This window comes from Polyodon spathula, chromosome 19, assembly GCF_017654505.1.
Source record: "Polyodon spathula isolate WHYD16114869_AA chromosome 19, ASM1765450v1, whole genome shotgun sequence".
In the NCBI taxonomy this organism is placed as follows: Eukaryota; Metazoa; Chordata; class Actinopteri; order Acipenseriformes; family Polyodontidae; genus Polyodon; species Polyodon spathula.
The window spans coordinates 12,637,146-12,659,528 of record NC_054552.1 but is presented as its reverse complement, the minus strand read 5'-3'; the positions used below and the strand labels follow the sequence as shown (position 1 = coordinate 12,659,528).

Sequence of the window (22,383 nt, the reverse complement as noted above, 5' to 3'; positions counted from 1 at the left end):
TAACAATTGGGGGTCATAATTGCAAATCGCTTTCTCTATGTGAGAATGTAAGACAGCTTAATTGATAATTAGTTCATCACTACATATAGCTCTGAGCTTTCTATTACTGTAGTCCCCCCCCCAACAGAAGTATTTGTTATTGTTACTGTAAGAATCATTTATGTTATTTTGTTCCAAAGATTAAAAAGAAAATGTTCCAAGTTTCTGATGTTTTGGACACATTATTTGCTTTCAGTGTCTTTATTGCTGCATGGTTGACTTCACTGCATTCATTTTGCAATATATATATATATATATATATATATATATATATATATATATATATATATATATATATATATATATATATATAGGATTTTGATCAGTAGTTTGGGTTTTGGTCATCTTTGGACTGCTACATAATATTTGATACAATTGTGTAGAATATCACTGAATGCTTACTGTACATTATTCAGAATATTTTTGATTCTGTAGGGTTTGCTCATTGTAATGTTGATCATTTGAATATGAGCAAATGACACTTTTAGACTTTGTTTTGTTTTGAATTATTTTGTGTTTGACAGTATTATTTGCTAATGGGCGTTCTATTTAGCAATGCTTCAATGATTAAACTTCAGTGATCAAAGCATCTGATGTTTTGGTGCTATGGTTTGCTTTTACATGATGTATTTATCTCATTTGACACAGTAGTATTTCATTTGCACTCTGCATGGGATTTTGACCCCTAAATGAGCAGGTCAGCATCTAGTGTTAAGAGTTGTGCACATTGGAGTGTTGTATTGAAAAATGAGTCAAAGCAATTGTAAACAACTAAGTTATACATTTCCTTCGCAGGACAATACAGATATAGGTCTGTATTGAAACTGTATTACTAAGCTCAGCATAACACTTTCTATTATTATTCAATATATTACAAACTTTTACATCAGACTCCTCACCTTTAGTAGGTTTACTCCTGGAATGAATCACTCTGAGCTGGTTCTACTTCTTTTCAAAACTGTGGTGCAGTTTAACATAGAAAAACGCAATATTCTCAGTGGGCATAATGTAAAGGGATAGCCTAACTGACAGAATCGTTTGTGAACCTGAACTAAAATAGATATGACAAAGATCTGGTCAGTGGTTAAAATAAATGTATCGTCTTTAATGGAACTTGACTAAAAAACACCTGTGCTTTTCTGTAGGTCCTACATTATCAGCATGTTTATATCCATTTTAAAATGTGATTAGTATGAGTAGGTTGTAAAGTCCTTCTTGCAGCACACTGGTGGAATTGTCCCTGAAGACTTCATGTGCTTCCAGAGAATACTGGAGATCAGTAAATCACCTGCATGGACTCAAGGCCCTTTTTTCTCAGTTCACAGACATTTACCAACAATTCCAGGTTTTACAAAAGCTAATCAATCAACATTTAACAATTTTCACCACAAATCTGGCCCACTCAAGAATGTAAAAATATATTACTTTGCATTCAGTAGATACATTTATGTGTTTTAATGCAAGATGGGCTGTCTGTTTAACATACAGCACTTTGCTTCAGATTTACATTAACAAAGAACAGAACCAGGTCAGCTGTTTTAACTGTTTTCACAGAATTACCCTTTTTCATTTATTGTAAATATGCACTATGGATGAATTACCATAGACTACATTCACATTACTGTATATTCGTTTATTTTAGCTTGTTATAAGACCTGCACAATCAGAGTTTCATCAAAATGCAGTTACATTATTTAAGAAACATCAGTTTTCAAAAAACACAGCCAGCTTTAATCCATACATGTGAAGTAAAACAAGTCATTCAGTTTAGTTTTAATTAAAACCCTTGTGAATGGGTTCAACATGCTATTTAGACACACAGTAAAATTCCACAAAGCTAATGCAGCTTTTTTCCCCCCGATTTTAATAAACACTAAACAGACATCTAGGATCCCTGACGTGGTAGAGGCACAGTTACAATCACAGTTCCAGGCTAACAAGTAATTCAGCCTGCTTTATACAGAATGTGTCTTTTGGACAGTATCAATGCTGTGGGTGGTTGAAAAAAACTAAAGCGTTGTATACCCCACAGCAGGAAAATGAATTAGGGTGGAGCCAGTCATCCCTGCCTACCATATGAAAAGCTATAGTGAAAAACACTCGCTCCACAGATTGTACCAGAGGTCTGTTCCAGCGCATTACTGAAACTCAAAAGAAAAAGATTCAAAACATGTCTGCTACGAAACAGCACACAATCCTTTATGGAATTTCTGAGATCGTTACAAACAGTAGCACACAATCCTTTATGGAATTTATAAGATCGTTACAAACAGTAGCACACAATCCTTTATGGAATTTATAAGATCGTTACAAACAGTAGCACACAATCCTTTATGGAATTTATAAGATCGTTACAAACAGTAGCACACAATCCTTTATGGAATTTATGAGATCTTTGTCTAATACTATTCTGGCTGTGCAGCTTATATCAGTAACAAGGTATGCGTTAGTAGTGGAATTTCCAGAATTAATAGTGTTAATTATTGTTTTTTTGTCCCACGGTGGCAAGGGGACAGGACGAAGACATCTCGCTCACATCTTCGATTCACGTGCAGTCAGGGACGCAGCGTTGGGGGCATAGGTATGGATCACATTCTGAAGAAAACACAAGAACTTACAATGATCTGAACCATTTGTATTAGGACTGCCCTTACAGTGATCTGAAGCATTTGCATTAGGACTGCCCTTACAGTGATCTGAACCATTTGTACTCAGACTGACCTACACAGCAACCAGACACTTCTCTCCCATGGTTTTCTATGAAGGTCGCTGTTCTATTATAACTCAATAATGGAAAAGACAACCCTAATTAAAGATACTTTGGTGGTACGCTCGAGCCCTTGTCAAAAGTTACCTCTTTCATGAACTACAATGATTCTCTCAGGCAGCAGTATATACAGAAGTAACGTTAAAAAGCTGTGCTGTTCAAATAATGCACTTGACCTCTTGGGCTTTACTGACTCGAGATTTCTGTTATTACCCTGTAACAGCACAGCAATGCCAGTACCCTTACATAAATTAATGCAGTGCTCCATCACTGTTAAGTTTTAAGAGGGAGCCATAGTTCAGTCACTGCACTACACGCTTTCTGCTTCATAATGTAAGTGTACTAAGGTTTGGACAATGACATAATACATAATGACTAAATAAATAATTAAATTAATACCTGTGATGCCCAGTCTAAGTACACAGCACTTAAGCATGTCTGTACAGACAAATCAGTTGTCTACAGTTACAGGGTACAAAGCATCTTGGTTGGAGTGGCATTGTTCCTTTATAGCTTCGATGACTGTCAGAAACTCGATTTGCGTTGATAATACAATTATAGATCTGTCCAATAAATAAATCAAGACTAAACAACTTATCACCCAAAAAATCAAGACAAAACAATATATCTCCCAAAAAAAATAAAAATATGTGAAATGGAATTTTGAAGGGCCACACCTCAGTTTTAGGAGGTAATACTTTATATTAAGTGGATTTCAGTGTTAGGGTACATGTTGTGCAGGGTTTCTCATACTGAATCTGAGAGAACATGAAGGGACTGATGTTTAAATGGAGCGCTGTGTTCATTACCTCCCCAGCTTGTGTGTTATATTTGTCCAGCAGGGCCTGGATGCGGCTTCCATAGTCTGGATGAACATCCATGAAGTTCTTCACCTGAAACACAGAACCCAGTTTCACTATAAGCCAACTGCTGCTACCCAGCCCCCTTTCAAACTACCAGCAGACAATGCAGAAAAAAAACATGTCCCATGAAACCAGCCTGCCACTTTCATCTGTTCTCTACAATCCAGTCTGCAACCATACAGCATTAATATAACATGTCTGTACAATTCCCATTTCTTCTTTTTTTTTTTTTAAATTAGTAAAATAGCCAATTACTTTATTTTCCCCTAATTTGGCATGCCCAATTATTTTTAGGCTCAGCTCACCGCTACCACCCCCGTGCTGACTTCGCGAGTGGCGAAGACAAACACGCTGTTCTCCGAAGCGTGTGCCGTAAGCCGACCGCTTTTTTTCCTTCCCACACTGCAGACTCACCATGCAGCCACCTCAGAGCTACAGCATCGGAGGACAGTGCAGCTCTGGGCAGCTTACAGACAAGCCCGCAGGCGCCCAGCCAGACTACAGCGGTCGCTGGTACGCAGTGAGCTGAGGACTGCAGGATGTTCTGTAACACTAATGTCAGTCTCCAGAAAAACATTTCCAGATCAGAACCATTGTCATTAACCCAGCTTGACTCCACGTCCTGTTAATTGTTTGAATGCAGCAGTGTTCACTTACTGCACGTTTCTGGATGAAAAGCTGAGCCTCCTTGAGGTGGCTGGCAATGTTCTCACACAGACGCTGGCGCTCCTCTTCCTTCAGAACCTGTGAGTAGAAAGTGTGCACCTGTGTGGAGGAACAGCAAGTAGACAGTTACTTTCACTGACTTCCCACATGATCGGTAGAATCACAGAACACAGCTGTGTGCCAAAAGCATTAGATCTTCATTAGATCTAGAACACAAACAGGTCACACCTTTCACTTTGACCTGTGAGCTAAGATGACCACCACATTTATCTTAGCTCACAGGTCAAAGTGAAAGGTGTCGTTAGATTTTCCACAACAATGTATACTTGAAGCTGCCAGCTTTAAGGCTGGTGCACACTGGGCATATGATTCATACGAACGCATCACCTTGCGTTCAACCAGTCAATCACAAGTTGGTGACGTCACTCGCATTCAACCAAACACACACCTTTCTCTTTCCTTTAGGATTTTACAAGTAAAAGAATTTACAGTTTATTATTTGAAATAAATTATACTTGTATAGATGTAGCGGAAAATGTCTAAAGAACTAATAATTAAACATGTACAGTTCCATAAATAAATAGATAAATAATCAGAATGAAAACTAACAATTCAGGAATTTAAACCGTGTTTGATGTGTGTCTCTCAGCAGCCTACGTACAGTGTTTACTGAAAGCGACGAGCGGGTCAGCTCAACAAAGTCTGAGCGAATGTCATTTTGTGATTTTACCATGAAACTGAATGGTGGCATTTGCTGTCAATCACACAATAATTATTTTGTATTTTTTTTTTTTTTTTAGATCAACTGTTCATAAAAAATAAATACATAAAAGGCTCTGCGATTATACAGTGTATAAGTTAAATGCGGCTGTGTGCACGACTCCTCAAACCACAGAAGAGTGTTGTCTTTTTTTTTTAAAACCAATCAGAATGAACTAACGCAGGGAGAAGGTCGCTCAGTGTGCATCCGTTTGTAGCGTCCGTCTGAATCGTATGCCCAGTGTGAACCAGCCTTTAAAGGTTTATGAGATATTAGCAGTAGTAGGTGTGGCAGCTGATACATTGATGCTTAAAGAAAGAATGCATTTGAAACATGGTGGCTTCTGCTTACCTGGGTCACATTGTCATCGTCGGAGCTGTTAAAGCGGGCCACGTCGGCAGACACCCTAAACTTGGTCTCCAGGAACTGGGGTTGTGTATCCGGGGCACTGAAGCTGTTGGGGTAGTAATTGGGGGCTCCACCTGGAACAGGAGAACATGACACATGAGAATCACAAGGACTGGTTAGTATGTTTTCAGCTGTTCAGGGTGCACAGCTCTTATTTCAGTGGTTATGTACAGCTTGGGATCCTTGGCAAGGTTCAATGTTGAAAGGTTTATTGTACAGTTTTGCTTTGTAAACATAATATTTACCATGTAGAGTGAATTAGCTCAGTCTCACTCCAATGGCATAGAAAATAATAGGTACCATCTACATCATGGCACTGCATTTGAGAATCTGCACAAAACAATGAATTACATAAGCAAACAAGCAAAGAACATTGCCAATATGTATTTTAAAGCCTTGGCTATCGCACCTTTAACAGAAATGAATTCCGTCCCAATAAGCCACAGTCAAGCTCTTACCCTGGTTATCGAACATGCACATGGGCCCGTCTCTCTGGTAGTTTGCCACTCGAGTCTTGTAGGGGCAGTTCACAGGGATCTGCAGGTAATTGGCTCCCAGGCGGTGTCTGTGAGTGTCAGGGTATGAGAACAAACGTCCCTGGAAAAAATCAGGAAAAAAAATTACATTTGAAAAACCACCACTAGTTCTGTATACATATAAAGGGCACTACCTGCACCAAACAAATCTGTACTTTCTACACTTCAGACACTTAAAGAAGCATAAACTAGGGACCAAACTACACAGTAAAACCAACATTCAGAAACTGTTATTGTTATTAATGTTACCAAAACAAAACTCGTATTTGACACCCAAACGGAAAGAACACACTTTCACAATATTATAAATATATGCAATGTAACCATTTTATATGTTACATATATGCACCACATATCCATACATTACATGCATATATAAATAAGCAAAATAGGAACATGCATGATCAAAATTAATGATATTGTTTAGTTTGAACCTAGGTGAAATTATTATAATTACATGCTATATAGATTTATATCTATATATATTATATATATATATTATATTATATATATTCATTATATATTATATATATATATAGATTAGTATATACATATGTATAAAGTGTGTATGTATAACACATACATATATATAACGTCATTTCGTGCACAGATAATTTGAGGTGCAAATATGATGCATTTTGACACCAATGAAGACACAGTGTGTGTCAAAATGTGCTTCATTTTTTGCAGCAATGTTTTAATAATAAAGACTAACTCTTTATTCAAAATGAAACATGGAGTGGATTACTAAGATTATAAGATGACCATGTAACAAGAACGAGTGCGCTACCAAACCTGTCTGCGGCAGTTTGACAAGGAAGAGTTTGCAGATTAGGGCTTTATCTCTGAAATACAGTATATTATTGCCAACGTGGACTTAATGCCCGCGGTCCACACACCCGTAATGACACATGGGTCAGTCAAGAACATATTGCACTTAGGGCAAAATTGGACAACAGTAACTGTGATAATGACAGTGGCAATGAGGAAGAAGACACCCCAAAAAACCCGTGGCACAGACACCAAGACAGCAGTGCTACAGATGCAAGGATTTGTTTCTTCATATGAACAGAAGGATGCCGATTCTGGAAAACTGGTTTTCTGAGACAATTACTTAGTGAATTCCAGCAAACATATTCTGCCTCACAAACAAAAGACTATGATGGACATTCTCAAGGTTCAAAACAATTTGCAGCAGTTTAAAAAAAAAAAAAAAAAAAAGAAAATCTTTTTGGCTGTTAAAAAATGTTGGTACATATTTTGTTGAAATGTAAGAAAAGTTAATTACACAGCAGGCTTTTTATTTAGTTTTAAAAGTTAAAAAAAAAAAAGAAGAAGTTTATTTTATTGAATTTAAATTTTTATTTGAATTCCCAGAAAACTATCAACAGTTAGCTACCATTATTTAATATATAATACCTCATGATATTTCTAGCTGCTAGCCACACGACTTCGTTCATAGGAAAATTGTGAGCTCTGATGGGCTAAATAGCTTGTTTCCCCGTCACAAAATGTCTTATTATCTTGTAGTTTTGTTTATTTATTTATATTTGCTCCAAAGGGAATTTAGAATGGAAACAGCAGCTGTGCCTCCCTGTACAAGGTTAAGGGTAACATTGGGTTTTAGCACCTCTGACAGAGTAATTTGCTGCCATTTATGCAGTGTCCGGAAGTAATGCAGGAAATAAATACCAGGAAATAAATACCAGCCAAATCAATCAATCCTCTGTACAGGGAGGCGGATTCATTCCAAATCTCCACTCTAAAAAAGCACCTAAAGGATTCTGGACTAAGATTCTGAAAAATAAAAATAAAAAATCTTGTGTGGTTCAAGCCATCGGGTATGCCAGCACTTTTCTGTCAGAACTGCATCTCTCTCGTATATCTATCTGTTTACATGCCACACTACAAGTTCTGATTGGTGAGTATAGGGATTCACATCGCCATGAGAGAAACAGTTGTCAAGGCAAGGCTGCATTACTTACCTGCAGCATCTTGTCAGGGCTGGGCTCAATGCCAGGAGGCATGTTGCTGGGGTCGAATGCCAGCTGCTCCACTTCTGCAAAGTAGTTGACAGGGTTTCGGTTCAGCACAAGTTTCCCCACTGGGATCAGAGGGAAATCTTTATGAGACCAAACCTGAGGAATCAACCAGGAGAGGTTTCAGAGTCCAGACAGCAGAGAGACTGGGAGGTTACCACAGCAGGGCAAAGTCTGAAAACGTGAAGGGCAAGGGGGCTGCTCAGCATCAGTATCATCATGTTCCTGGCGACACGAGCACTGTAATGATGCACAGTCAACTCTCATTAAAACAAACTATAACACATTCAGAAAGTGTAGGACTAAACCCTCTGTTAACGTCACATTAAACAAAAAAGCTCAAGGAAAAGTTGCAAGCGGCATGTGGGGAACTGAAAGAGCGCTGGATGTAGACAGACAGAGCAACAGTTCCAAATCCATGACTGCACATGATCCTGATGTTGGTGCTGGAGGATTATCTTAGTATTCTGCCCTCAGTACAATTCACAACCGTGTAACTATTATGGTTGTCACAATTCATCATGTACAAATGAAATTCAATTTCTTCTTTGAGATGTCATCACAACATACAGTAAGTGACAGACTGAAAGTCCCAGGTTACAAACATCTTCCGTTAACTTTACCAGTGTTATTGACTGGGCACTCTTATCATACTGACAGAATCACTTCTACAGAAAACTCAGAAATGGGTTCCCTGTCATTAGTATACCAGCAGACAGCCAGTAGCAGTGCTGCTCCAGTGTCTGTACCTTGGTCAGGTCGAAGGGGTTCCAGCGGAACTGCTCTGCCTGCTCGAAGGTCATGACCTGGATGAAGACACTCCAGGAGGGGTCATTGCCATTGGCGATGGCGTTGTACAGGTCCTGGATGCCGTAGTCAGGGTTTGTGGAGGACAGGCGGCTGGCCTCATCCACCGGGATGTTCTTAATGCCCTGGTCAGTCTGAAACCAACACATCAGTGCTGCATTCAACGATAATTCAACCTGGTGTCTTATTCTGATGCAAAGCACAACGGCAAAAGGACATTTTGTGATACAAACAACTCACCTGAATGAAATCGTAGTAACTTACTTGTATTCCTTTTTTACCCAATTATTTTACCCAAATTTAGAACGTCAAATTAAGTTCCCTCACTGCAGCAATTCCCAACAGCTCAGGAAAATGGAAGGTCAGTGGACATCTTTCAATCCCCAGCCAATTGCCTCTTTACACCCAGGAAATTGGCTGTATGAGAAGAAACAGTCCCGGATGGTTTTGCCTCCTTAACCCGCAGAAAATAGTTGCCCTCACACAACTTCTGCTGATTTCACATCCCATCCAATACCTAGAATGCCCCCCATGTGTATACCTTGAAGTGGAATTTGCAGTAGACAGCCTCCCCCGTGTTATTGACCAGCTTGAAGGTGTGGGAACCATAACCATTCATGTGTCGGTGTCCATCTGGAATTCCACGGTCGCTGAAAAGGAAGGTGACCTACATTGGGAGAGGAGAAACAAACTATAGTGCTGCTTTGTATCACAGAACAGTGTTCAAAATCAGGGTCAAACTCAAACTTACAAGAAAATGGTGTGAAATAAATATTTTTCTCTCAGTTAAAGCAATGGCATGGAATACTATATAGTATAATATATAAATACATTAAAAAAAAAGAATGAAAGTGGTTTCAAATAACATGTATTGCTGGCAATAGAGTTGAGGAGTAGATTAACTCGGGTTAAAGTACTTTTAAAAACAACCTATTTTTGTGAGGGGGGGTGTACTTGCAATAATACCCGAAATACTGCAAACTTAAAGAAACACAATTGCATTAGCAGTTCAAAAAAGAAAATGCAAAAATACAAGGTGCAATGCATGCAAGAAGTGTACTCCCAATAACTTGTGTTCAGGACGTCCTTTTAAAAGTTTCATCAACCTTGCAGTAGTGTCACATACCTATGGGTGCGCCTCCAGTGTTTCCTTGTTAGCAGGGAACTGAAATGGAGAATGACAATACCTGATGCAGGGACTCTGGCCGCAGGCTCCAGAAATCCCACACCATATCTGGGTCCTTCATGTGGGTCTGCGGGTTCCTCTTCTGAGAGTGGACAAAGGAAGGGAACTGTGGAGAAACATGCCATAGTGACACACCTACAGCAGGCAGGGGGGACACACTTAAATGGGGCACTACTCCAAACTCATTTAAGTAGTGTTACTTCACCCATGCTGAAAATGTAAGCTTTATACAAAAACAGCAAACATTTAAATACATTTTAAAAAGGGAGACACATATTTTATATTATGCTTGAACTAGAAATTAGACTTTTTGTGAAGAAAACTAAGCATCCCCGGTAGCATACATGAAGAGGTATGTGAACATGAAGTAATATGAAATGTGAAAAAGAGCTACACGATTAAGATATACAGAGGTTAAAACAATGTGCCAGTGAAGAGAATCATAGAACACAGACTGTCAAGACACTGACAGTGAGCGTTTTATATTATCAATGTGGTCAGAGGTTAAAACAATGTGGCACCGAATCAGTTAATGCTCATTGGACAGCGCCTACAATGGAACTTTATTAGAAAGTCATAGAATATAACTATGTGTACCAACTATAAAACCCAAAGTCAAAGCAGGTAATCTGTCCCATTAATACGGTCAGATAAACAACGTGGCACTGAGACAACTAATGTTCACACAACTAAAAGCTAACCAAGTCCAGTTTCTGGAAGCAGACAACACAGAATTCCAAACTATGGAAGAACACTGTAAACATTCACACAGGAAGCACTTTTTTATTTTAGCTATTTTAAGTGTGCCCAATTGCAGTATATCACCCCTGATGTTCTTCCCAATATAGAACTTCCAATTCTCCCTCAAACAGTGATTCCCCACAACAGCTCAGGAGTGGGTGCCCTTCGATCCTCAATCCAATAGTTAATACTCTGTGAATCCATGAGATCAGTAAGCAGTGTACCACAGTGAAAAGCAAACAAGCAAAGTACAGTAACCGCAGGTTCACTTCAGCATATTTACACAAGTTTGTTTGATTAATGTAGGTCAGAGACCAAGACCATTTTCAGAGCCCGCTGCATGGAATTTACATATTAATCTACAACATATTCAGGGTTAGAAACTAAACAGAATTTTAAAACTTACTAGTCCTGATGTAAACTTACTAGTCCTTATGTGAAGTGCCTACGTTGGAATAAACAACAGTTGGGGTCTCTAAAAATATTAGGCTTAAATTTTATTTTCCTAAAAAATAAGCACTGCATATAAATTTAGATTATTATTATTATAATTATAATTATTATTATTTTTTTAAACAAAGGCACCTTAGTAAACACTCCTACAGATCAATCAATCACCTGTTTGCACCTCGTTACTGAGCGACTACTGTACTGTGTGCTGAGAAACTGACAGTCACCAGATAGGATGACAGAGGAAAAATTCTCTCAGCCGTGTCACCTTGTGGTTCTGTGGACATTATATGCAAAAACGTAACATCCGTCTATATGGGACATACAGACAGACAGACGAAGGGACAGACAGACGCCCCTATATCCCCCCCCCCCCCCCCCCCGAGTTCTCAGAAAAAAATAATGTTAATACCACGTTTCATGACAACTGGATAAGCGGTTCTCAAGATCAGTGCAATGTGAACTGTGGCACCGGTACATCTGAACACCTGCCAGGGGTTCAGGAGCAGCAGCAGCACAGATAACAAAGGCCTCTCATTGTTCCCTGTATAAAGCTTGAAGAACAGGCCCAACACGTTGCTCACCAGTAAGGGGTCCCGGATGAAGAAGATGGGGGTGTTGTTCCCAGTGAGGTCCCAGTTTCCTTCTTCTGTGTAGAACTTCATTGCAAAGCCACGAGGATCCCGCACAGTGTCTGCAGAGCCAGCCTCTCCAGCTGTGGGAACACAGAGGAATCAGACATGCAGATAAAAAGAACACAAAAGTTCTAGGTCAGGGGTTTCCTAACACCATGGGGCACATTCATCAACACATGCATTGCTGTAAATACCAAAATAGGATAAGTGGTTCTCAGACCAGGGGGTACACGTTCCCCTTGGGGTACTTCAAAGGGTCACGGGTTATGCAGGACAACTAAAAAAGTGAAGGAAAATGATCTAGAATTTATTTAACGGTATAGATCATCTCTAACCCACTCTGCATTAATACTTAATTTGTTTAGCAGCTGAAAGGTTCGCATTGATTTCCACTCTGATATAGGGTGAGTGAAGCAGGAGTCTGGCGATTCTGCCTATGGCGAGCACTCTGTGCTGCTTACGAACTTCGCTGTTTTCAACTTGTCGTATAACTGAATACTAAATCAGCAAAGCACAATCTTTCTGCATTTTTTTGAAGTATAAATGCTCCTGTAAACACAAATAATAAATCACAATACTCTTACTTGTACGTTTTTGTTATATTTATTTATTAGGTGCAGCTGCATTTTATGAACAGTAATAGCGGCTGGTTGAATGTGTTTGATAGAGTACATCCAGATTATCCTGTGTATTGTTTCTCGAGTCAAAAATTGATTCATTTCTTACTTGCCAAAGAAAAATGAAAGAAAACAGAAGAGTCTACAGAAAGTTGCAGAGTCTCTCTGGATCATTTTTATGTTGGCTTTACTAACAGGTTTGATTGGTAGGGGCTATATTTTTTCACTTTTATCAGAGCTTTCTTGATTTTTGTGAAATGTGCCCATTGTCATGTAATATGTAGTTCCCCAGGAAAATTCCAGTTTCTGAAAGAACAGTGTAAATATACATATTTAACACATACAAAATAAAGCAAACGTTTGCCTTATTGACGCACTACCTGCTATTACACTGCATTAAGAAGCTTGCATCAGTCTGGTAAATATAAATGAACACACTTCATAAAACTCAGCACGATTTCTTTAAAACGTCTTCAACAAAAAAGACACCGGTTGCATCAAAGATCAGAAACACTTCTGCTAAAGCTCACTATCTCCGGTACAAGGGGACATTTACAGTTTAAAAACAAAACAGGCTGAAACCATGCCCTAGATCTTGCTTCTTACAACAACTTTTGAATATTATTATACCATAACAGAACTGGGCGTACGCACACATGTGAGTTATAGATAGGGGCTTCAACAACTCTGTTAGTGCCATCAGAGCAAAAGTGAAAAACATGTGCTGGGTTCACCTGATAAGGTAACTGGGCAACTCAAATAATATTACAAAATAACACTTTTTTTTTTCTATATTACAGATGTCATGAAAGCCTTTCTTTTGAAAAAAGATTTAGTTCTTGATACTCTACTATTTTAGTTATAAAGTACCTTATGTTTTAAAATAAAAATTTAAAAAACCACCTTTGTGCCATTATGTTTCTTCAGAAACTCCACATTTGAGACTTCTATTGTGAACAGAACTGCATGTCCGGTAACAATTGTGCAAGTATTCTGTTAGCTGCGAGCACGTTACTAAACCTGCGACTGTGCTCTCCTTACCCACAGTGGAGAACCTCACTGCGGCGGGTGTCCTCTTGCCAATGTGCTCGAATATCTTGGCCTTGGTGTACTTGGTGATGTCATGGGTCACCTCCAAGTATCCAAACGCTCCTGGAGGAGAGACGGAAAGATCACTGCACCACTCCTTCACTCCACTACTGGAGCCTCCTGGCCTGTGCAAGAGGAAACATTTAGCCTGCTCTCCTCGACGCCCGACAAATTACTGACGGTGCAGTAAACAAGCCTGTCAGAAACACACATCCCTCCCCCATGGCTGTAAACTGGAGCTTTGATTGTGGTGAAAACGTTCATGATTAGGACATATAAACTGTAGTATAGAAAAATTGAAACTGGATGAACAGTTCTCCAGGTATATGCAAATAAGCAACATACAGAGGGACGGACAAACAGACACCCCCATGTATCCCCCGAATGTGACATTCTCAACAGCTTAAAGGTAAATACGTTAATACTAGGGCTGTGATGAATGGTACATTTTGACCTTAAAAGGTTCTGAACACATTTCCAAACCAGTTCTCAGTTTTCGAAATAAAAATTATTAGTGTTAGGATTAGCACTTCTCTTAGAATGTCTTGTACACCAAGTATTCAGTACATGTTTTACTAAAGAAATACAATGCTATAAGTAATTCATGATCGTCAGACGTTTACAAAAACAGCAACACATGTACATACATTGCACTCTAAAGGGTTATTTAAAGATGACTATTTAAAAAAAACCCAAACCTGAGTTTTATACTGTATATAAACGTCACTCTGCAAAGCACACCTGACAGTGGTACTGAAGTGTTATATACAAGTACATGAGTCAGTTTTACATTTTAAAAAAGTGAAGCCCTTGTTTTGAATTGTGTGCAATATCAGTTCCTTGCTTTCACAATTTTTTAAAAACATTAAAAAAAAGAAAAAGGAAAAAACATAAACTGAATACAGTACTGAAAAAACGTTTCAATACTATTCTCAAAACAGCAGGCTGTATTCCATAAGTGCTGTTGGTCCCAGTTTTACGCTTATGCATGTGTGTGGATAATTCCCCCAAAACAACAACGAACATAGTTTATGACGTTTGTAATTAAACATGCGATAATACAGTATCATGTCTTTAACAGCTTGTCTAACTAGGGTTCCACCTGTAATTTTTAACTTATGCTTATCAATAGATTCACATTTACTATATTAACTGTAAAACGTATTTACTAAATTAAAAAATTTAAAAAAATGTTATTTTTCAAAACTGATGCATTGCAAGGTGCATTCGAACCACGTCTTGGGTTCGATTCCCACACAGGGTTTATACTGCAAACTTAAAAAAATAAATACATTTATTTATGTAATAGACACATTTTTTATGTGGAAAAAATGTAGTTGATATGAACAACATTCACTCAACATACTTACTTTTGCACACATAACTAAAGTGCATATATCACATCCTGAAACTTTGAATGTTATGAAAATAGTCTAATATGATAACTTTGCATTCAGATGCCTTTGCCATTATACTTATACAGGCTACAAAAGTGGATCAAAGTTGCATGAAAAACACAAGCCAAGTTAGCAGAAACAATTGGGGCAACCTTGACCCCCACCGCTTTTACAGTTGTGTCTATTTGCTTGGTGGTGGTCAAGGTTGTCCTAATGGTTTCTTGAAACTTGGCTTGTGTTTTTGATATCTCTACTTTAAATGGCTAGGCACTTTTGATAACTTGGCATTTTTTCTCATTTCCAATGTTTTTTTTTTTTTTTTGTTTGTTTCAGTTTATTAATACTTCTAAACCCTTTTAGAAATGTGAATGCTTAGATCAGAATTCATGAGAACTGGAACCTGCCTGCACTCTACCCACCTGCCCCCTTAGCGTGCACCACTCTCTCTGGGATGCGCTCCCGGTCAAAATGGGCCATCTCGTCAGTGAACACCACGTCCTGGACCAGCAGGGGGCCTCGTGGCCCGGCCGTCAGAGAGTTCAGCTTGTCCCCCACGGGCACGCCTGCACCGGTGCTCAACATGTCCGCTCTCTGGAAAACAGAGGGCAGGCACCCTATCAAACTCACTGGGTATAACTCATGCCTCCTCAGTGAAAGCATTTTGTTTTGTGTGCCAGTTGCAGAGAAATAAGCAGGCAAAATGATTGGATTTAATTCATGACTGTACGCATTCTCGTTCAAATCGAAAATAGCCATCAACTAATGGGTATCGCAGTCAGGTGATAGGATTATGCTGAGCTTAATATAAAAGCTGCCTTTAGGCCTCCGTAGCTCCGACGTCAGCGCCCCGCCCCTCGGGTGCTGAATGACTATGCAGAGCGTAAGAAGCCCAGCCTCTCTTGCTTTCAGCTGCTGAAAAGGATTGAGCGTAATCTATTTGTTGATCTACAACAATCTGATTATTAAAGAATACAATTTTAAATTCAGTGTTTGTACCCTCCGTTGCCTTAATTGTGCACAGGAAGCTGGCGGCTGCCCCTTCCCCGGGTTTATCTCAGTGAAAACCTAGTTACGTTCGATGAGCACGGACCGCAATTCACCGGGCAGTTGAATTTTGCGCCCGCCTTTAGCTCTCATATTTGGCGTGCCAGCTGGCACTGCACTCGGCCGAGTCACTTATTCGAGCGTTCTCACTCTTTTCAGCTTGCTGACTCTGAGTCTGTCTCGCTTACTATTATTATTTATTACTTTGAGAGCTTATTGCTATTACCTGTATATTTTTTTTTACTTGTACTAACATTTGTTTTTTTTTCTTTCAGAGAACCGGTGTGTGTGTGTACTGTTTACCCGGGGCCAGACGGAACACTACAGCAGCGATCTTTTTAGATCATAGCCTGATCTAGACACTCAGCAGTAGGTCTTTAGCATAATCGATCACAAGAAACGGTACGATACTATTAGTGATGGCTATTTTCTCTTTCAGAGACCATAGCCTGCTCCAGACACCTTTGCCCTGAGTAGATATGCTTCTTCTACAACAGTGTGAACTGCTAAGCAAAGTTTAAAATCAAGTTGATGGCTGCTGCCTCGCAGGCCCTTCCTTTGGGCCTTCTCCACCAAAGGCCTTTCCAGGCCTGGTTCAACTCGTTTGCACTTCACCCGCAACGAGACAGACATCGCAGGCTGGTGATATCCCAGTCCTGCTGGAGAACCCTGCATCTGGTGGAGGATCCCCTCCAACCTTCGTCAGGGGACAACCATGGGTCCCATCTTCCGGAGGGAAGTAATCACCACAGATGCCTCCAACCACAGCTGGGGCACAGACAACACCACGGTCGTGGCATATATCAACCGCCAGGGTGGCCTGAGATCTCCGAGCCTTCACCGCATGGCGGTTCGGCTGTTACTGTGGTCGCAGCCCCGGCTGGCTTCTCTTCGAGCAGTCCACTTACCGGGCCGACTCAACCACACCGCGGATCTCCTCTCAGAGGAGGTCCCCTGGCCTTGGAATGGCGTCTCCACCCCAGGGCGGTGGAACGCATCTGGGAGTGGTTCGGCATAGCAGACGTAGATCTCTTCGCCTCACGGGAGTCTACGCACTGCCCTCTTTGGTTCTCGATGAGAGACCTCGACAGTCCCTTAGGAGTCGACGCCCTGGCCCACGAGTGGCCCGCTTGTCTCCTATATGCCTTCCCACCGATACCACTGCTCCCCGCCTTCCTAGAGAAGGTCAGGGTAGAGAAAGCTACAGTGCTTCTGGTAGCTCCTCGGTGGCCCCAAAGGACCTGGTTTTCGACCCTGGTGCAACTCCTGCACGGCCAGCCGAGGCAGATCCCCCTGCGGGCGGATCTCCTCTCTCAGGCCCAGGGCAATCTGTGGCACCCAAACCCCCAGCTGATGCAGCTATGGGTCTGGCCCCTGAACGGGAACGCCTGTCAGCTCTAGGGCTGTCATCGGCAGTTATTGCCACTATTCAGAGCGCGAGAGCTCCCTCTACCAGGTCGCAATACGCGTATAAGTGGCAGTTATTTCAGGACTGGTGTCTGGCCCAGGGCCAGGACCCAGTTACCTGCCCCATGGCAGTTATCTTACAGTTTCTCCAGAAACTATTAGATGATGGTAGGTCCCCTTCCACATTGAAGGTGTACCTGGCAGCCATATCTGCTTGTCACACGCGCATAGATGGGTTATCGCCTGGAAACCATTTCCTGGCATCCCAATTTCTTAAGGGTGCGAGGAGGCTGCGTCCTCCCAGGACATCTAGCCTCCCCTCGTGGCGCCTTGATGTGGTGCTGGAAGCCCTTACAAAAGCCCCATTTGAGCCACTCCACACTGTGGATCTGAAGCTCATGTCCTTAAAGACTGCATTTTTGCTGGCTATTGCTTCAGCAAAACGGGTGAGTGAGCTGCATGCACTTTCAGTGCACCCTTCTTGCACTCACTTCGCTGGAGACGGGTCTAGAGTCTCCATGCATCCAAACTCTGCATTTTTGCCAAAAGTAATATCCCCATTCCACGTGAACCAATCTGTGGAGTTGATGGCATTCCATCATCCTCCCTTCTCTTCTCTGGAGGACCAACGGTTGCACATGCTCTGCCCGGTGCTGGCATTGAGGTGCTATATTGACCGTACAAGGGGTGTCAGACACACTGAACAGTTGTTTGTGTGCTATGGTTCTAGGACACTGGGTCAGGCATTATCTAAACACTGCCTGTCCCATTGGATAGTGGACCCCATTGCTCTGGCTTATGAATCTGCTGGCCTTTCCCCTCTGGGGCAATTGAAGGCGCATTCTACCAGGGGTATGGCGACATCCTGGGCCCTCTTTCGAGGTGTCCCAGTGTCTGAAATATGTGCTGCGGCTAGCTGGGCTACGCCACACACTTTCATGAGGTTCTACAGACTGAATGTGCTGGATTCCTCTGCTCCACTCTTTGGAGCTTCGATCTTGGACTCTATTACACCAGTGAAAGATACCACTTAGTGTTAGTCTGGATTAGACTGCTGTACTCTGAGTACGCTCTCCAGCGTTACCCATGTGGCAAGAGTATTCCGGTATGATATCGTACTGTTAAAGACCCACTGTTCATAGAACAGTGTTAGGATATATGTCTTTCGAACCACACGCTGAGGCGCTGGTCCATGTATATTTTTTACATGTAGACCGATCCTGCTGCCGCATGGTCTCCCTCACGACTGCTTAGGCACACAGTACCCATTAGTTGATGGCTATTTTCGAATTGAAAGAGAACGTAAGGTTGCAGATGCAACCCCGGTTCTCTGAAAGAGAAAAAAGCCATCAAGCAGCGAGGTCGCTTCAGTAGCCCTTGCGGCCTGAAGCAAAAGAGGCTGGGCTTCCTACGCTCTGCATAGTAATTCAGCACCCGAGGGGCGGGGCGCTGACATCAGAGCCACGGAGGCCTAAAGGCAGCTTTTATATTAAGCTCAGCATAATCCTATCACCTGACGACGATACCTATTAGTTGATGGCTATTTTCTCTTTCAGAGAACCGGGGTTGCATCCGCAACTTTACGTTTTTACTTGTTTACAAGAAACGGTATGTGCATATATTGGACCTTGACACACTAACTGAAAAAATATATAATAATAAGGGTGATCTTAGAACAGCTTTCCTGTAGGACTGGATTAGCGGCACAAAACCGCCAGTTCCTGATCCCTTTGCCCTGAGTAGATATGCTTCTTCTACAACAGTGTGAACTGCTAAGCAAAGTTTAAAATCAAGTCTCTCTGAAACCCCTGAGTCAGCAAACCTGGCTCTGAAAGCAACATGATTCTGGAGATGTACTGCATACCCCAACACCACACACTTTTACACTGTGCTTCGACAAGCGCATACTTCAACACCGTGCATCAACGCCACACACTTCTACACCGTGCATCAACGCCACACACGTCTACACCGTGCATCAACGCCACACACGTCTACACCGTGCATCAACGCCACACACGTCTACACCGTGCATCAACGCCACACACGTCTACACCGTGCATCAACGCCACACACTTCTACCCTTCTACCCCTGAGTCAGCAAACCAGGCTCTGAAAGCAACATGATTCTGGAGATGTACTGCATACCCCAACACTGTGCTTCGACAAGCGCATACTTCTACACCGTGCTTCAAGCCACACACTTCTACACCGTGCATTAACGCCACACACTTCTACACCGTGCATCAACGCCACACACTTCTACACCGTGCTTCGACAAGCGCATACTTCAACACTGAGCTTCAAGCCACACACTTCTACACTGTGCTTCGACAAGCGCATATTTCAACACTGTGCCTCAACGCCACACACTTTTACACTGTGCTTCAACGCCACACGCTTACACTGTGCTTCAACAAGCGCATACTTCAACACTGTGCTTCAAGCCACACACTTCTACACTGTGCTTCGACAAGCGCATATTTCAACACTGTGCTTCAACGCCACACGCTTACACTGTGCTTCAACAAGCGCATACTTCAACACTGTGCTTCAAGCCACACACTTCTACACTGTGCTTAAACAAGCGCATACTTCAACATTGTCCTTCAATCCCACACACTTCTACACTGTGCTTCAACGCCACACACTTCTACACTGTGCTTAAACAAGCGCATACTTCAACATTGTCCTTCAATCCCACACACTTCTACACTGTGCTTCAACGCCACACGCTTACACTGTGCTTCAACAAGCGCATACTTCAACACAAACCACTTTTACACTGTGCTTCAATGCCACACACTTCTACACTGTGCTTCAACAAGCGCATACATCAACACAAACCACTTTTACACTGTGCTTAAACAAGCGCATACTTCAACATTGTGCTTCAACGCCACACACTTCTACACTGTGCTTAAACAAGCGCATACTTCAACACAAACCACTTCTACACTGTGCTTCAACAAGCGCATACTTCAACGCCACACACTTCAACATTGTGCTTCAACGCCACACACTTCTACACTGTGCTTCAACGCCACACACTTCTACACTGTGCTTAAACAAGCGCATACTTCAACATTGTGCTTCAACGCCACACACTTCTACACTGTGCTTCAACACCACACACTACTACACTGTGCTTCAACACCACACACTACTACACTGTGCTTCAACACCACACAATTCAACAAGGCCTTTTTTTTTTTTTTTTATTTCGCTCCAAGCAGAAAGACAGCCAGCACAGGATCATTGGAGACAGAACCACAAAAAAAAAAAAAAAAAAAAAATACTTTTTGGTGGATGTGAGTACCAAGTAGGTAACAAGAAAGTCAGTAACACCCCCAGGTACTGCTGTGAATACAAATCCAGCACTTGAGTATCATGGGAAACTAGATCACCAGGACCACGATATTTCATTGTGTAAAGCTGTATGATACTGTAACACAAGGCCTTGCAACAATGGTCCCATATGCCCTTCTATGGAATGCTACAGTCCATCTATATGATAGCTACATCTTGGGTACAGTACCAAGGCTTTTTGACAGATTCTATAGAATATTTCAGTTTATACTTTCCCACCCCACAATAAGTACTTTGGACGTTTACAGTAAAAGTATTGATTTATCCTTAACCCTGCATAGCAGAATCTTTTTTTTTTTGTGAATTCCTGCAATGACCAGCCCTAATCAATCCTGTTTAATAGACGAGCATTCTGGTTATGAAGAGTTACGAATAAACAGGCCTAACTACACTATTAAAGGCTTGCTTTACTGCATATTAACTACATGACCCTGATATTTCATTTCTGTTACCAGTTCAAATATCCTATAATGTAATGGCTCAGGGCTGATTGTGAGGGTGTCTGAAGTCTGAGCTACACAGATATGCTTCACCACAGAACTCGACAACAACAACAACAAACAAGCATAGAGACTGCAACATATAAACAGGAATTATATTAAAATGTAGGTGAAATCCATTGAAGTGAAATGCTTCCAGATTTGTTTTTAAATGAAAACCCTATCGAGTAAGAAAACACTTCCCAACTCTTTCTAATGAGAGTGATCAGGAGCAAAACAGAAAACCGGTCAATTTAGCACTTTACCAAGAAGCAATATAACCATTTTACTAAAATATATGGCAGATAGTGCAAGATCCACTTGCGGTGCACAATTCCAGTCGCGTTACTATTGTGTGTTGCAAAAATTAACAAAACAGAATGCTTAACCAGCATTTCGATTTACAAGTTCGTTTTAACACCCCTTTCTCTCCATTCCATCACCGGAGTTTCTTGCATTTTTTTCGCTGGCATACATGTCTTAAAAGAGCAAACCTATCTGCCGCCCTAGGCTATCCCATCCATACAGTGTGTTTAAAAGCGCGCTGATTATTACCTGCGCGCCCCTGTTCTCCTTCCACATTTTCATCTGGTCGGATGCTTTGTCTCGGTTCCCCGCCATTTTACAAATGCAGTTTTTAAATGATATGGATGTTTAAGTACTGTTTCTTGTTCCTCTGCGCTGCTCTGGTTTTTGTCTTTCTGAACTTTAGCACAGATATGTCTTCTGCAGACAGTCGCCGCCCAGCCTCGCGCCCCTATATTACTATTGGCTGTAAAACATCACTTAAATCCAAGTATCGCGGCTATTGATGTATCGCCATGCAATTCTATAAGGTCTTTTGTGTCTTCACATCGGATTGTTTTTGATGAAAAAGGACTGGCAGATATTCGATAGGTATTGCGGCAGTACAGAGTAAACAGGCGATAGCGCAGTTTATTTGGCTTTTGTTCCAGCCCACATAAAATCAATCTTCTAAAATTAAGTAATGCTCTTTTAGGATTCTGTTGTGGTGTAACACTGGGTACAAAGGTGCACACACACACAGCGAGTTCATTTAGAAGTGTGGACAGGCACTGTTTGT

At 41.3% G+C, this 22,383-nt stretch overlaps 1 protein-coding gene across 1 annotated transcript; it reads right to left on the bottom strand.

Moving 5' to 3' along the window:
- Positions 1–1,657: 1,657 nt before the first annotated feature.
- On the bottom strand, positions 1,658–22,199 carry LOC121294756 (catalase-like). The gene is made up of 13 exons (XM_041218824.1): positions 21,855–22,199; positions 15,420–15,591; positions 13,556–13,666; positions 11,847–11,977; positions 10,073–10,177; positions 9,427–9,552; positions 8,828–9,019; positions 8,025–8,177; positions 5,962–6,100; positions 5,447–5,577; positions 4,327–4,434; positions 3,616–3,699; positions 1,658–2,634 (listed from the first exon to the last, which is right to left on the bottom strand). Exons 1-13 carry the CDS (start codon positions 21,918–21,920, stop codon positions 2,572–2,574), a joined length of 1,581 nt encoding a protein of 526 aa, XP_041074758.1. The 5' UTR covers positions 21,921–22,199; the 3' UTR covers positions 1,658–2,571.
- Between the last annotated feature and the right edge of the window lie 184 nt (positions 22,200–22,383).